Source organism: Stigmatopora nigra, chromosome 10, assembly GCF_051989575.1.
Source record: "Stigmatopora nigra isolate UIUO_SnigA chromosome 10, RoL_Snig_1.1, whole genome shotgun sequence".
Classification (NCBI taxonomy): Eukaryota; Metazoa; Chordata; class Actinopteri; order Syngnathiformes; family Syngnathidae; genus Stigmatopora; species Stigmatopora nigra.
In genome coordinates this window covers 1,998,192-2,014,206 of record NC_135517.1, presented here as the reverse complement: position 1 = coordinate 2,014,206, position 16,015 = coordinate 1,998,192, and the positions used below count along the sequence as shown (strand labels likewise).

The following is a 16,015-nucleotide window of genomic DNA, read 5'->3' as shown; positions in this document are numbered from 1 at the left end:
GCTTTAATCAGGCTGGTGTTCGTGCTTGGTTTAATGCGTGCGACGTGACGCCGCCACCGCCACCGCCGCCGCCGGTTCACAACAGCTGCTCAATTCCCATTGCCGGACTTATGCAAATCCCCTTTGTTGGGGGGCCGTCATTTCGTCCTTTCAGCGTGCACAGAAGGGAGTGAAGGGAAAATGCAGAGCTCCCAAAATGAAAGGGAACATTTTTTTTCCTTGTCTTTTGTTTTAACTTGACCGAAAAACCCGCCCCCCCTCCACACCCGCTAACCATGACCTCCATCTTCATCCCTGCGTTCCTTTCCTCTCGGCTTCAAATTCACATTGAAATTCCAAAAGAGCTTCATTGGCATGACAAGAGCCACGAAGGGCCCCGTTTACAATGCGGCCCGCTAACCTCTGCTTGAGGCCGTGTGATGTTGAGGACAGGCCGTCTTGCCCTTGTCCTTGTCTTGAAAGATGCGCCCTATCAACTCCAATGTGACAACCGTGTCTTTTGGAGAGGTTGTGCACCCCATGTTTAACACAACACTAAAGTCAGTATAGAAAAAATAACAAAAAACTTTTCTTTGGGGGGTCAGGGGTGGGCAAGAACCGCCATACTATGAGACTATATAACCCCGCCCTCATAACTTAGACACTTTCAAAATTAGTTATAAACATAAAATGTGTAGAGAACATTGTCCGTAGTGTACAGTAATATCTTGAGATACGAGCTTAATGTGTTGCATGACCGAACTCTCATGTCAATTTACTCGTATCTCAAATCAATGTTTCCCATAGAAATGAACTAAATACAAATGAATGTGTTCACCAGCTTAATGTGTTCCATGACGTACTGTAATACCTTGAGATAAGAGTTTAATGCCTTCCATGGCCGTACAGTAATACCTTGAGATACGAGCTTAATGCCTTCCATGACCGTACAGTAATACCTTGAGATACGAGCTTAATGCCTTCCAAGACCATACAGTAATACCTTGAGATACGAGCTTAATGCGTTCCATGACCGTACAGTAACACCTTGAGATATGAGCCTAATGCATTCCATGACCATGCAGTAATACCTTGAGATACGAGCTTAATGCGTTCCCTGACCAAACTCTCATGTCAATTTACTCGTATCTCAAATCAATGTTTCCCATAGAAATGAACTAAATACAAATCAATTTGTTCCTACCCTCTGAAAAAACACCAAAAACTGGATATTACTAAGAAAAAATAACTTTTTTTATATTTATTGTAATTCATTAGCCTGCCAAATGCACTGAGAATCATCTCATATACTCGTATCTCAAATTTCGCTCTTATCTCAAGGCAAAAATTTGCCCCGATTTTTCCTCGTATCTTAAATGTTGAGACACACTTACGCCAAGGTATTACAGTAAAATATATTTATCATATTCGATGACACTTGATTTTTTAGAACCCCAAATTTCACAGTTTTACTGCTCAACTGCAAAATAAGATTCTCCATACAATTGGATCTATCTTGGAGGGTTTTACAGTTCATTAAGGCCAATTAAAACCCCTTAAATTTGCATAATATGGCGGTGAATGAAGCAATACATACTTGTACACGGCATTTGTAAGGGATCCGAATCAGTGCGATAGTAGCCATTGCGGCAGACACAGTTGATAGCTCCCTCACTGGTTGTCCGACTGTTGATTGGACATTGTTTGCATGGTTCGTCTCCCTGGGTCGGCTTGAAGAATCCTGATGGGCACGCTGAAAAAAAAAACACAAAAAGAACAAAGTTGAAAGACTTTGAATGATTTGAAATCAAGACCCCATCTTTAAAAAAAAACATATACACAGATAGCGCTAGAAAGAAGGGTACGTAAATATTTGATTTTACATCTAATAATGATTGATGATGAGATTTGTCGCGTTTGAAGTGACTGAGTGGTGCAAACACAGCGGCGGCGACACACACGTGAAGCAGCTTTCAGCGCAACATGCTGTTCTTGTGAATAATTCACAGTCCTCAGCTCACCCATGGTGCATCCGCAGTGGTTTGCTATCTGTTCTGAGCCCCCTTTTAAGCCTCTCCGTGTCCTTCCATAACAAGAGAAGCAGCAAAAGCGCTACTGCATTATCTATATGTTTTTTTGCATCATATCTCGATACATCTAAAGTATTTACCACTGAGAGATTTGAGACAGCATTGTTTCTCTTTAAAAAAAAATGGAACCCAATCCTTGAAACACAGTTTTTAGAACCCGGGCCAAATCTGAAACCATATCTAAACAAATTTAAAGTAGAAATCTGCACAGTTATCCCTTAAATATTGCGGATAATGTAGACCAAACATGGCTGCGATAATTGAAAGATCGCAAATTAAGGACACCCCTGTAATAACTATTTTTTCCCTATGAACAAGAATGGCTTTTGCTTACAGGTTTCAGCTTGGATTTTCACATTTTTCTGAACTTAAAAAATATATATATATATATATATATAAAATATTTTTTTTATTAATAGCAGAAAAAAATAATCGCAAAATAATTCGTAATAAATGAAGTTGCGATTATCTAGACTGTTATTTTAAAGCAAAACGTGCTTAAAACCACAACCTCGACCAAACGTCCGAGGGACCAAACGTCCGAGCACTCAAACGTCCGGGCGACCAAACGTCCAGGCGACCAAACGTCCGGGCGACAAAACGTCTGGGCGACCAAACGTCCGAGCGACCAAACGTCCGAGCGACCAAACGTCCGGGCGACCAAACGTCCGAGCGACCAAACATTTGGGCGACCAAACGTCCAAGCGACCAAACGTCCAAGCGACCAAACGTCCAAGCGACCAAACGTCCAAGCGACCAAACGTCCAAGCGACCAAACGTCCGAGCGACCAAACGCCCAAGCGACCAAACAACCGAGCCACCAAACGTCCGGGCGACCAAACGTCCGGCCAGGATCGCAGTAGCTCTGTCCATTCTTGTTTTTTGTGTTTTACAGCATGTTTTTACATTAAAAAATTAGATAACATTGACATATACCTGCTTATGGCAGGTGTTATACTGGTGTGCCCATGGCGAGCAATGATGATGTCACTCACACTGATACTCAGTACTCTTAGGGAGGTTTTCTTTTTGCCCAAAATAACGAAAAATTAGAGGGGAACATATGAGGAAAAGGTGGTGGATTGTGGTTGTACATTGAGTGCCCACTTTTGGGAACAAAGAGGAGAAGGGGACAAGTTGGGAATGTCTCTGTTGGCGAATTTAGCGCTTTACTTTAGGCACGGTCGATGATCGATGTGCCGCAACTGTGACAATTGCCGCAATGAAAAGAATGCAAGGGATTAGCAAAGTATAAAACGGCATGAGTCCTTTGGCTACTGCAGAGATTTTTTTTTTTAAATCCAAATATTCACGAACTGCTTAGCAAGACGCCAGATGATGAATAGTTCCCCACCGGGCATAAAAAAACATGGAGGACGTCTTTTTGTCGTCTTCCCAGGGATCGCCATTCATTTTCCAAGATTATATTTTTTTTGATTTGCCGTTTGGACCTCACAAGGGTGTTTCTCAATGTCAATTGTTTCCATTTTCTTCCATTTTTTTTTATGATTTTCCCTACAAAGTAACACATTTGTACTCCCTATAAAAACCATGAATATGGAGGTGAAAATTGTGAATCAGGGGGCGGCTTATACTCGAGAAATTGTAAAATTCAACCATTTTAAGGCAATTTTAAGGGTACGGCTTATACTCGGGTGAAACTAATATGCGGGAAAATACTATATTTATACAGTATCTCAGAAATACCACGTACAATGAGTTTTCTAAAGATTTTTCCTTCAAAGTAACACATTAGTACTCCCTATTAAAACCATCAATATGGAGGTGAAAATTAGGAATCAGGGGGCGGCTTATACGAGAAAAATTGTAAAATTCAACCATTTTAAGGCAATTTTAAGGGTGTGGCTTATACGTGGAGGCGGCTAATAAGTAAAATGTGTACGAATTTTTAAAAACTTGGAACTTGGAGTTCAATTAGAGCTCTTAAACTGCCATTTTGCTTCATAAACTTCCAAACAAAGTGTGTCTAATCCATTGAAGGACGATGTGTATTTTACTACCCTCTACTTCTCTCTGTCATACAGGGAATTTCCCCTCGAGCATCCAAATTATAGATTATGAGAGTTGTCTGATGTTACATGTAAGAGAGTCTATGATTAAAACAACAGGTCATCGCTTTAGTTCTTCCACGTTTTGAAGTATCCAACGTTTAAGGAATTCCTTACGGTATACGTATTGGACATTTGTTGCAACCGGTACTCATAAAAAATCAAGGTATTATCATGAATGTGGTTTTAGACCACACAGCGATAACAGCAAAAAAACGCTAACACAAAAATAACATTATCGAAACAAGCTTTCAAGGATAGTAGCAATATTCAAGGCTTTATGTCAAAAACTACTCAAACTGTTTCCAGACTATTTTAATCCAGAGTGAAAAACTGTGAAAAGAATGTTTGATTTACTAAAAAAATATCACCTCATCTGATTCTTCTACGTTTTCCACTACATTGCCAAGTCATAATTTACTACTTGAAGTAACACGTTGCGACGCCAGGGCTTTCATTTGTGATGTATTTTTTTTTTCTTTTTACGAGAATTACAGCATGGAAACTTGACGGTGAGTCAAGGTGCAAATCACATTTTACAGCAGTTAATTTGCTCCCTTTTTTGTTCAAAGGTTTCCTGGATTTCAAGTACTCACAAAAGGAGGGAATTAATGATATGTTGGACATGAAAACTGCAGATGGAATCACCTGGTTGGTTGTTGTGGAACTGGAATGGAAATTGATTTTTTTTCTCTCTCAGATGATTTTTTTGGTTGAAAAACTGTAAAATGGTGACCAAAAAAGTTAAGATTTTTTGGCACACTTTTTTGGCAGGTATTGGATTGCATTGGATAACTTTATTCATCCCGTATTTGGGAAATAGGAAAAAGTCATTTTTTTGGTTGAAAAACTGCTGTCAAATGGTGACCAAAAAAAGTGTACATTTTTGTCACAAATTTTTGACAGGTATTGAATTGGATTGGATAACTTTATTCATCCCGTATTCGGGAAATAGGAAAAAGTCATTTTTTTGGTTGAAAACTGCAGTCAAATGTGACCAAAAAAAAAACATGTACATTTTTTGGCACACATTTTTGACAGGTATTGTATAACTTTATTCATCCTGTATTCGGGAAATAGGAAAACTTATTTTTTTGGTTGAAAAACTGCTGTCAAATGGTGACAAAAAAGTATTTTTTTGGCACACATTTTTGCAGGTATTGTATTGGATAACTTTATTTATCCCATATTTTGGAAATAGGAAAACTTATTTTTTTTGTTAAAAAACTGCTCTCAAATGATGACAAAAAAACGTTTAAAAAATGTTGTACACACATTTTTGACAGTTATAATAATATGAGTATCTTTTAAAGTAACTATCGGTCACCCCAAAAAAAATAACAGGTGGAAAATTATTTCTCAGCTCCTGAGCTTATCTTTCCGTTATCGGCTTAACATAGGCCATGATATAGAGTAACATACATTGGCAAAATTGCAGCTTAACATTTTGCTATTTGCTACATGACGTCAACACCTTTGACAATCCGTAAAACCAATTTATGCCTCTACAAGTAGAAAACTATTTAACATTGAGCATTTTCCTACTCTATCTGAACTGCGTTTGATTATACTAGACTTTACATTACACAGAACGGTCAATTAATTCTTTGAATGAAGCGTTCCGCTATGCAAAAAAACAAAAAAAAAACCCTCTGTTCCATTTCCACAATCTTAGCCTCTTGATAGTACTTTAGTGAATCACTCCAAAACAGCCACAAAGCTCTGGTGATGTTCAACAGGTCTTCAAGACCACAGAAGGGAAGGGTTAGGGGGTAGTATTTCCATACTGTGTGATAACTACCATCTGTCAATAGAGAGGAAGGCAAGATGAAAGTCAAGTATCAGTGGAGCCATTCATGCGGCGTTGCAATAACATCTGGAATTTTCACAGAGCTTCTTCTACTACCAATGGCCCATGGGAGAAGGGGAGGGATAAATGTGGGAATGGACAAATTACAGGCCGGGAAAAGCTAGTATTGAAAAAGGAACAAGACTAGAGACTTGGTGGTAGTGGGGGAAGACAGAATTAATGGTGGAATCTCTGGATAGGACAGGGGTGGGCAAACCTTTGGGGCCGGAGGGTCGTTTTGACTTAAAAAATTTGACAGATGGGCGGGGGCAGCACAAGATAGGATACATATAAAAAAGTGCATCCGTTAACAGTATATATGAAAAATAAAGAGGAAAAAAGGACGAAAATAGTAACATACTCGTTACTCATTAAAGTAAAAAGTATAAAGTACATAGTAACATTGTACTTTAAAAATTTGACAGATGGGCGGGGTCAGCACAAGATAGGATACATATAAAAAAGTGCATCTGTTAACAGTGCCTATGAAACATAAACAGAAAAAGAGAACTAAAGTATTCACATACTCATCACTCATCATTAAAGTAAAAAGTATAAAGTACAAAGTAACATTGACTTTAAAAATTTGACAGATGGGCGGGGTCAGCACAAGATAGGATACATATAAAAAAGTGCATCCGTTAACAGTACATATGAAACAAAGAGAAAAAAGGACTAAAGTATTAACATACTCATCACCCATCATTCAAGTCAAAAGTATGAAGTACAAAGTAGAGTAAAAAGGAATGTATTAAGAAATATTAAAATTTCATTAAAAAAAGATAGAAGGGCTGTAAAACACCAAAAACAAACAAGAGTGGACAGAGCTACTGCCACTGGCTTCCACCTAACGGCGCCATCTTGGGGAAATAAATAAGTAAATAAATAAAAAACATTATTTGGACAACGTCGGCTGGCCGGATTAAAACGCCTAACGGGCCGAATGTGGCCCACGGGCCGTAGTTTGGGCTAGGATCAGGTGGGGGATGGACGGCTGGGCTTTTACAAATGGCCGAGACATGTCCTCTTTGTCGCTATTCGTCTCCATTTATGCAGAGCTGGATAACATCCTAGATCCGCACCCTGGCATATTCCATTATTTTTGATGACGGCTCATTAGTGAGCCAGGACAAATGTCCCTTGGTGCACATAATGGTACATAATTTGAAAATATGGCACGGTAACCTGGTGGGTTTATGAGCCGGCCGCTATGGTTTTGATGAAGTCACTCAAAGTCCTGTGAGGCTTATTACGTGAGAAAATGTTCGATAAAAGTGTTTTTTGGAGGACTTTTTGGGCATGAATTTCTACCAAATTGGTAGATTGGGGTCTTCGGAGAGGAAACTTTTTGGACAACCAATGAGGATTCAGATAGACCAAGAGGTGTCAGACTCAGGTTGGTTTAATGTCAATTTGATTTTATGTGTGCCGGACCATTTTAGATATAATATTTCATTTTTTTTGACTAAATGGATTAAAAAAACTGGATTAAAAGCCCTGAATATTCAGTTTTTTATAGATCTAAAACAATGTTTATTTTAGAATTTTTTAAATATACTTTTAGATTTTCCAAAATTATTTTTGGACTAAAAACACAGACAAAAAATTGATTAAAAAATCCCTGAATATTTAGTTTTTTATAGAAAAGGATTTTATTTGAGTTTTTTTTTGAAAGGGGACATCTTTTAATCATTTTCAAAAGGAAAACAAATGTTTCTTTATATTCTATATTAAAGTGGAAAACTGAAAATATTTTTATATATTTTTAGACTTTACAAAATGATTTTGGGCGTGTCCTAAATAAGTGGGTGTGGTTTTTTACGACAGGATTTGACACAATGGCGAATGCGTGTCGTGACATGACGGTGAAAGTGTAACGTCTCCGATGTCTACACGGGCGTTGGACGCCTTGAGGTTGGCTGAGGCCTTTGACTTAAAAACGACGGCCTACTTCCAGATGTGAAAGTCGAGCAAGTGGTTTTTGGGTGAATCCCCTTGGCTATATAAAGACAAGTTGGGGGAACTAGCTTGTTTGGGAAAGATGGTCGCAAGATGCTGGGAGACAAGTCAAGTCAAAAACATTAATATAATGTTTGGGGTTTTTTTTTTGGTCAGTCTATCAGATCACAGGTGTCAAAGTGGCGGCCCGGGGGCCAAATCTGGCCCGGCGTATCATATTGTGTGGCCCGAGAAAGTAAAAAATGAGTGCCGACTTTGTGTTTTGGATCAAATTAAAATGAAGAGTATAGATGTATATTTTGTGATAATTTTTTTCTGTGTTTTTAGTTCAAAATTAATTTTGTAAAATCTAAAAATATATTTTAAAAAAAGCTAAAATAAATATTGTTTTATATTTATAAAAAACTGAATATTCAGGGATTTTAATCTAGTTTTTTTAATGCATTTATAAAAAAGAGTCTATCTTTAAGATCAAATTAAAATGATATAGATGTAGATTCAATTTCATCATTTTTCCCCTTTTATATCAATAATTGTCATTTGTAATCATTTTTTTCTGTGTTTTTAGTTCAAAAATCATTTTGTAAAATCTAAAAATATATTTTTAAAAAGCTAAAATAAACATTTTTAACTTTTATTCCATTTTTTTTAATCCATTTATAAAAAAAGTCTATCTTTAGGATCAAATAAAAATGATAGATATAGATGTATATTAAATTTCCTGATTTTCCCCCTTTTAAATCAATAATTGTAATTTTTTAAATCATATTTTTCTGTGTTTCTACTTCAAAAATAATTTTGTAAAATCTAAAAATATATTTAAAAAAAAGCTAAAATAAACATTGTTTTAAATCTATAAAAAACTGAATATTCACGGATTTTAATCCAGTTCTTTTAATCCATTTATAAAAAAAAATCTAAATATCTAAAATGATCCGACCCACATAAAATCAACTTGACATTAAATCAGCCCGCGAACCAACCGTCTGACACCCTTGCTATACAGGCTCCAAACAAAGACAGCCCCCCCAACTTCGTGACTGAGACTCCCTGAGGTGCAGTGGAGTTGACGGACAGGTGGCAGAAAGGGGGTATTACGTTCTGACCGGTCCATGGCGACAAATGGGGAGGGGTGCAGATGCCTGTCTTTATTCTTTATGGTTTTGTTTTGGGGGGCCGAGGGAAAGGGGTTGGGGTGGTCTTGGTGGTAAGGAGCAGCTGGTGCCGAGTCCTGAATTCTGTCACTTACCCCACCAACACACGGAAGTTAAAGTCACGGGAGCAACATGAGCTGATAGTATCACTTTTTCCTGTTGTGCTATATTACTAGAAAATGCGAAATGGAGCGTACTGATGCAGTACTTTAGATACATGTTCCTGGTTATGTTAGGATTGTTCAATGGGAAGTCAGGGAACTGAAAACTATTTGTTAGATATTGAATTTCGGGAGTTTAAGTGATTCTGGCCTTCCTAACCGACATTAAAATGGGACTAAAACTGTTTTTTTGGTTTTTTTACACATAATTGGAGTATTGGTGGTGGCTCAGTGAAGTCTAATCTATTAAATACATTTAAGATAGTTAGATTTACCATATTTTGCTGTTTAATATATCCCCAATTATTATACCCGGGTATACTAAATGGCGCACAAAAGGGATACTACTCCATATGTGTCAAAGTGGCGGCCCGGGGGCCAAATTTGGCCCATCGTATCATTTTGTGTGGCCCGGGAAAGTAAATCATGAGCGCCGACTTTCTTTTTTAGGATCAAATTAAAATGAAGAGTATAGATGTATATTAAATTGTCCCCCTTTTAAATCAATAATTGTCATTTTTTAATCATTTTTTTCAGATTTTTGTCCAAAAATCATTTTGTCAAATCTAAAAAGATTTTTTAAAAAGCTAAAATAAACATTGTTCAAGATCTATAAAAAAACAGAATTTTTACCTCATTTAATATTCCCCTACTGGGTATATTAAACAGCAGGGGTATATTAAATGGCGGTCAAACATCTTCCCCAAACATTCAAAAATACACATCTTGTTTCATTTCCTAACTGTTAAACCCCACCTTATCAATGAAACATTTAATTTTAACATAATTTTGTCGCATTACAACAATAACAATACATTTATGTACAGCTAGGGGGCGCTTAACATCTAAATTCCCCAAAAAACAGCCTTGACCAGACAGTTTTATCAATGCATTATACCAATAACAATACAATTATCAACAAATAGGGGGCGCTTAACATCTAATTCCCACAAAAAACAGCCTTGACCTTACAATTTTATCAAAATTCAACCAAAAAACAAAACAACTAGCAATAAAAACCCACCACACTCAAAACTCCACCTCTCTAAAAACCCTCCATTGTGACCCACATATACAAAATACATGATTCATCAGCTCACAAACCATTTAGCCTCTAACACGACACATCCCAAAAAAATACATTTCTACCTAACCACAACTCGACTGAAAAAAAAACATAAAAAAACGACATCTCTCGCATTTTAATTGGCTTCCGCCTTCCAACAATACACCTGCCTCCATTGTCAAATTCCTGATTTATTGGAAGGCTTTAATAGTTGCTATTTATCCACGGCACACTTTAAGTATCTCAATGGCGGCCATGGAAGGAAAAACGGGCCCCAGAAATTGCACAGTGAGTGAAGAGATGGACTAATTAGCCTTTAAATGTGTCATTGAGTCATCTAAAACACGCTAGCCCTTGGCTATTCAGTCGCCCGTCTTCCACCACATCCTTAACCCTGAAACAGGAAGGCCTTGGCTGTCTACTCTCTCTAACCATTTGTTCAAATCAATGGAGGCTGTTCAGCCTAGACCCAGGAGGTCACTGCATTTAAGTGCCCGACTCACACGCAAAGGAGGAGTGGCGGAATAGGGGGGGAAGGATGGGTAAAGTCATTGTTCCCTTGGCAACTAGGCTCCTCCTGCAGTTATAGATGTATTTTTTGGGAGAAATGCAATAGTATGGGGGATGATTTTGGAGTGGATTGACGATGAAGTGTAGGGGTGATGGGTAAAATGGAATTAGGACTGGGATTTATCGCATATAGGTCGTATTTGTGGGTAAAAAATATGATGACTGAATTGAGGGTAAGGCTTATATGTGCATAAATTCGACTTTGTATGCATGAAACTACAAGGTGACAGACTAAATGTATTTTCACGACTATAAGGCGCACTTAAAAGTCTTAAATTGTCTCTAAAATAGACAGGGCGCCTTATAATCCAGTGCGCCTTATATATGGGGAAAAAAATAAAATGTGCCATTCATTTAAGGTGCGCCTTATAATGGGATGTGCCTTATATATATGGAAAATATGGTATTTAGCTTCTAGAGTCAAGTTTGAAATAAAATAAGGCTGGAAAAAAACAAAATCTGTACTGACACTGATAAATGCAAAAAAATATATTGAATAAACAATAGTACTTCAACCAATAGAGGCCTCTACGCAGAATAAAAACAAAAACCCCTAAAAAAAACGTACTGTATTTTCACGACTATAAGGCGCACTTAAAAGTCTTAGATTTTTCTCCAAAATAGACAGGGCGCCTTATAATCCAGTGCGCCCTATGTATGAAAAAAAATAAAATGTGCAATTCATTGAGGGTGCGCCTTATAATCCAGTGCGCCTTATATATGAGAAAATGTCATTCATTGAGGGTGCGCCTTATAATGCGGTGCGCCTTATAGTCGTGAAAATACGGTACTGCAACGGCTCATTCCCAGTATCGTACCTCGTTTCTAATAAAGGGCAGAAATGGGGAAAACGTGCCAATGAAAAGCTTGGCAAAAGACAGATTTAATTCCATCTGTGCGTACGTGATGCCAGCAGGCGGCCTTGCCACCACTGAGTGACTGGCTAGGATTCCAGTCATGCTTCTAACATTGTTATCCACTACGCTCCGCTTTGGAGTTACCCTGAAAATGTGCCATCCAGCAAATACGTCACGCTGGGAACAAACTAAAAGCTATTTTTCTAGTATTAGCAACTAAGACAATTGTGTGGCAGATGTAAGGTGCAATAAACCGTCTATTATTTGGACCGACTAGCTTGTTGAGGGTCATAGTGTGTTGGAGCTTTTCCCAGGAGGTCAGGTTTAGTCTGGACTGGTTGCTAGCCAATCTGATAAAGCAGAAAATTAAGACATGTGGATGACATGATTTGGGGGAATGGAAGGGATTGAATTGAATGGAATGGTTTTATTGTCATTATTCAAGTATGATGAGATTTAAATTAGAGTTCTATATAAATTTAGTGGTTATTTATTAAGATAGAAGTCTACACTGTGAAATTTACGATTCTTACAATTGATATACTTAGGACTGTTATACTTAAGATGGTTATACTTAGGATTGTTATACTTAAGATGGTTACACTTAGGATTGTTACACTGAGGTTTGTTATATTTAGGATTGTTATACTTCCGATTATGATACTTAGGATTGTTATGCTTAGGAATGGTATACTCAGGATTGTTATGCTTAGGAATGGTATACTCAGGATTGTTATATTTAGGAATATTGTATTTAGGATTATTGTATTTAGGATTGGTAAATTTAGGATTGTTATACTTGGGATTGTTATACTTGGGATTGTTATACTTAAGAATTTTATACTTAGGATCGGTATACTTAGGCTTGTTATACTTAGGATTGTTAGACTTAGGATTGTTATACATGAGATTGTTAAATTTAAGATTTTTATACCTAGGATTGTTATACTTAAGAATTTTATACTTTGGATTGTTATACTTAGGATTGTTATACTTACAATTGTTATAATTACAATTGTTATACTTAGGATTGTTATACTTACAATTGTTATACTTAGGATTGTTATACTTATTTACGATTGTTATACTTATGATTGTTTTACTTAAAATTGTTATAATTAAGATTGTTATACTTATGATTGTTATACTTACAATTGTTATAATTACGATTGTTATACTTATGATTATTATACTTACAATTGTGATACTTACAATTGTTATATTTATGGTACTGTGAATTAGCCGTTGGTAATACTTTGACTGCAAAGTGATTATGGTAATCTTCCAAAACCAAACTTGCATTTAAGATCACGACGGAAATTGCCCATAAACGGACCCTTAATGTTAAACAACCTCACCATTTACAAACCCTAATTCACTTTTACCAAAGTTACTTTCTCACACAAGTATTCTCAGAACCTCTAATATTCTACAAGCTGCCGTTAATCATCCATCAGTTCCTGAATACATTGTAACGATCCCTTAATTGACTAATCAGTTGCCCTGCCCAATTATTTTACTGTCGGGAAGTGATTTATCCACAGAGGCGCAGTCACATCCCCATCAATCTTTACTTCAAAGAAAGGTCCAATTTTCCCATCCTTTTTCGAAGGAACCGGCACAATCGGGTCTTTGTGAGCCATAGTCACTCGTGCGGTTCTGCTGATAGGGGGCTTCTTTTTTTTGCAGATAGCGTGGCCCCGTTCTTGAACTACTACTAAGCGCTAGCTAATTGAGCCTGTCCAAGCAGAACCTGTTAGTGTGTAGATAAGAAGGTATTTGACCTCTGTGGAGTCCCCGGGTAGTGTGAATACTTCCCAGGGCAAGATGAAGCGCTGCATTGGTGAAGAAGGCTCTATTTGTAGTCACTGTCACCCAAAACGTGCTAACATGGTAATGTTGACGTTATTAGGGAGGCGTTCTAGGATTTTCTTTGATCATGCAAATTAAATGAGGCGAGACAGCTCTGATATACTTTGTAAACTCTATGTTGATGACATTTAAAAAAAAAGGTCCCTATCTGGAATGGCAAATAGTGGTTTTTTTAAAACATTTTTAAAAATGTTTTTTAGTTTTATACAGTTGTACCTTGACATACGAGTGCTCTGACATATGAGGAAATTGAGATACGGGTAAAAAATTGGCAGATTTTTTTACAGTGGTACCTCGACATACGAGTGACCCGACATATGAGCATTTCGAGATACGAGTAAAATTTTGGCAGATTTTTTTAGCCGTACCTCGACATACTAGCGCCCTGACATATGAGGAATTTGAGATATGAGTACAATTTTGGCAGATTTTTTACAGTGGTACCTCGACATACGAGTCAAATTTTGGCAGATTTTTTTGGTCGTACCTCGACATACGAGTACAATTTTGGCAGATTTTTTTAGTCGTACCTCGACATACGAGTACAATTTTGGCAGATTTTTTTAGTCGTACCTCGACATACGAGTACAATTTTGGCAGATTTTTTACAGTGGTACCTCGACATACTAGTGCCCGGACATACGAGGAATTTGAGATACGAGTCAAATTTTGGCAGATTTTTTTTTTACAGTAGTACCTCGACATACGAGTGCCTCAGACATACGAGCATTTCGAGTTGGAGTAAAGTTTTGAGCAAATCACGCATCATAATCCAAGTTCATTTACATTTTTCATGTTATGTTACGAGCGCGTTACCATGCAAAAAAAACGTAAACTGAATAAACCAAAAAACAGTAAAAAAAATTTCACCCTCTCATATTAATATTAAAACAACTATCGCTTTAGAATAAAACCACTGTAGACAATTAACTCCATTTCAGACAACGCCAATCAAATTCATAGAACAAAAACCGAAGACTTAATAAAATACGTATGTCTCATCTTGAATAAATATTTAACTGGCAGCTTAGTCATATACTCTTAAACTTTCATGTTGTCTTTTCTCTCACTCCACCAGACCTGATCGAATGTACTTTATTACTCTCAACGCGATAGTCTTGAACCCTCACACATTCCCAAAAGCCCGCATCTATTTCAGTATTCCAGCCACGTTTTTAAGCATATGTGGACATTTTTTTTACACATGGTATTTCCACACAAAAGCTGCCAATAGATGGGGATTTTAACTCTAGGACTGAAGTGACCCCCCCTCCTTTTGACTAGCCTTCCATCCTTAATCCCTCAGCCTCCAGAAGCCCAAAAACTAATCTGCGGCAGTTTCCTCATCCTCATCTCGTTCTTTAGGGCGCTTACATTTAGTGGGCGACCGCCGTTTTTAACTTCAAGGCGTATTTACGTCTATAAACAAGTAGAGTGAAGACTTCCCCTGAGCAAATTGCCGGTTTGCCGGTAAGCCTATCGGAGGAGCTTTTTTTTTGGTGATTTATGCGTCTGTAAAAGTACACGGTAGCCACCCTGAAGAAGCTAGAGGCATGTCGTGTAACCCATGCACTGGATTTTTACAATGGGAAAATGTCATGTTCAGTCATGTCGAGTGTAAAGGTTTATAACTATTTTTATAGTTTTTCATTGGCACATTTTCCGCATTTCTGCCCTTTATTAGAAACAAGGTACGATACTGGGAATGAGCCGTTGCGACTGTATTTTCACGACTATAAGGCGCACTGCATTATAAGGCGCACCCTCAATGAATGCCATTTTCCCCATATATAAGGCGCACTGGATTATAAGGCGCACCCTCAATTAATAATACATTTAACTTTTTTTCCATATATAAGGCGCACTGGATTATAAGGCGCCCTGTCAATTTTGGAGAAAAATCTAAGACTTAAGTGTGCCTTATAGTCGTGAAAATACAGTACGTTTTTTTAGGATTTTTTTTTATTCTGCGTGGAGGCCACTATTGGTTGAAGTACTATTGTTTATTCAATATATTTTTTATATTTATCAGTGTAAGTCCAGATTTTGTGCTTTTCCAGCCTTATTCTATTTCAAACTTGACTGTAAAAGCTAAATACTGCATTTTCCATATATAAGGCGCACCACATTAGAAGGCGCATCACATTATAAGGCGCACCCTCAATGAATGGCACATTTTATTTTTTTTCCATATATAAGGCGCACTGGATTATAAAGCGCCCTGTCTATTTTGGAGAAAATTTAAGACTTTTAAGTGCGCCTTATAGTCGTGAAAATACGCCAATCACAAATATCCAAGTCTTTTGGTCGATTTTATGCAAAAACAGAGATTTTTCTTGAAACAAAAGAGTGCATAAGGAGCCAAATAATCGCAGGCAATCTGTCAAAA

The 16,015-nt window shown here is 37.3% G+C and overlaps 1 protein-coding gene across 6 annotated transcripts in view; it reads right to left on the bottom strand.

Moving 5' to 3' along the window:
- ephb2b (eph receptor B2b) overlaps positions 1-16,015 on the bottom strand; it is a 163,945-nt gene that overhangs the window by 50,625 nt on the left and 97,305 nt on the right. For all 6 annotated transcript variants that reach the window (XR_013327516.1, XR_013327518.1, XR_013327517.1 and 3 more), the window contains exon 4: positions 1,577-1,732. Coding sequence is in view for 2 of the 6 variants with exons in the window: in XM_077725428.1 (XP_077581554.1) it covers positions 1,577-1,732 (156 nt within the window). In the remaining 4 variants the exon portion in view is untranslated. The remainder of the gene's footprint in view (positions 1-1,576; positions 1,733-16,015) is intronic.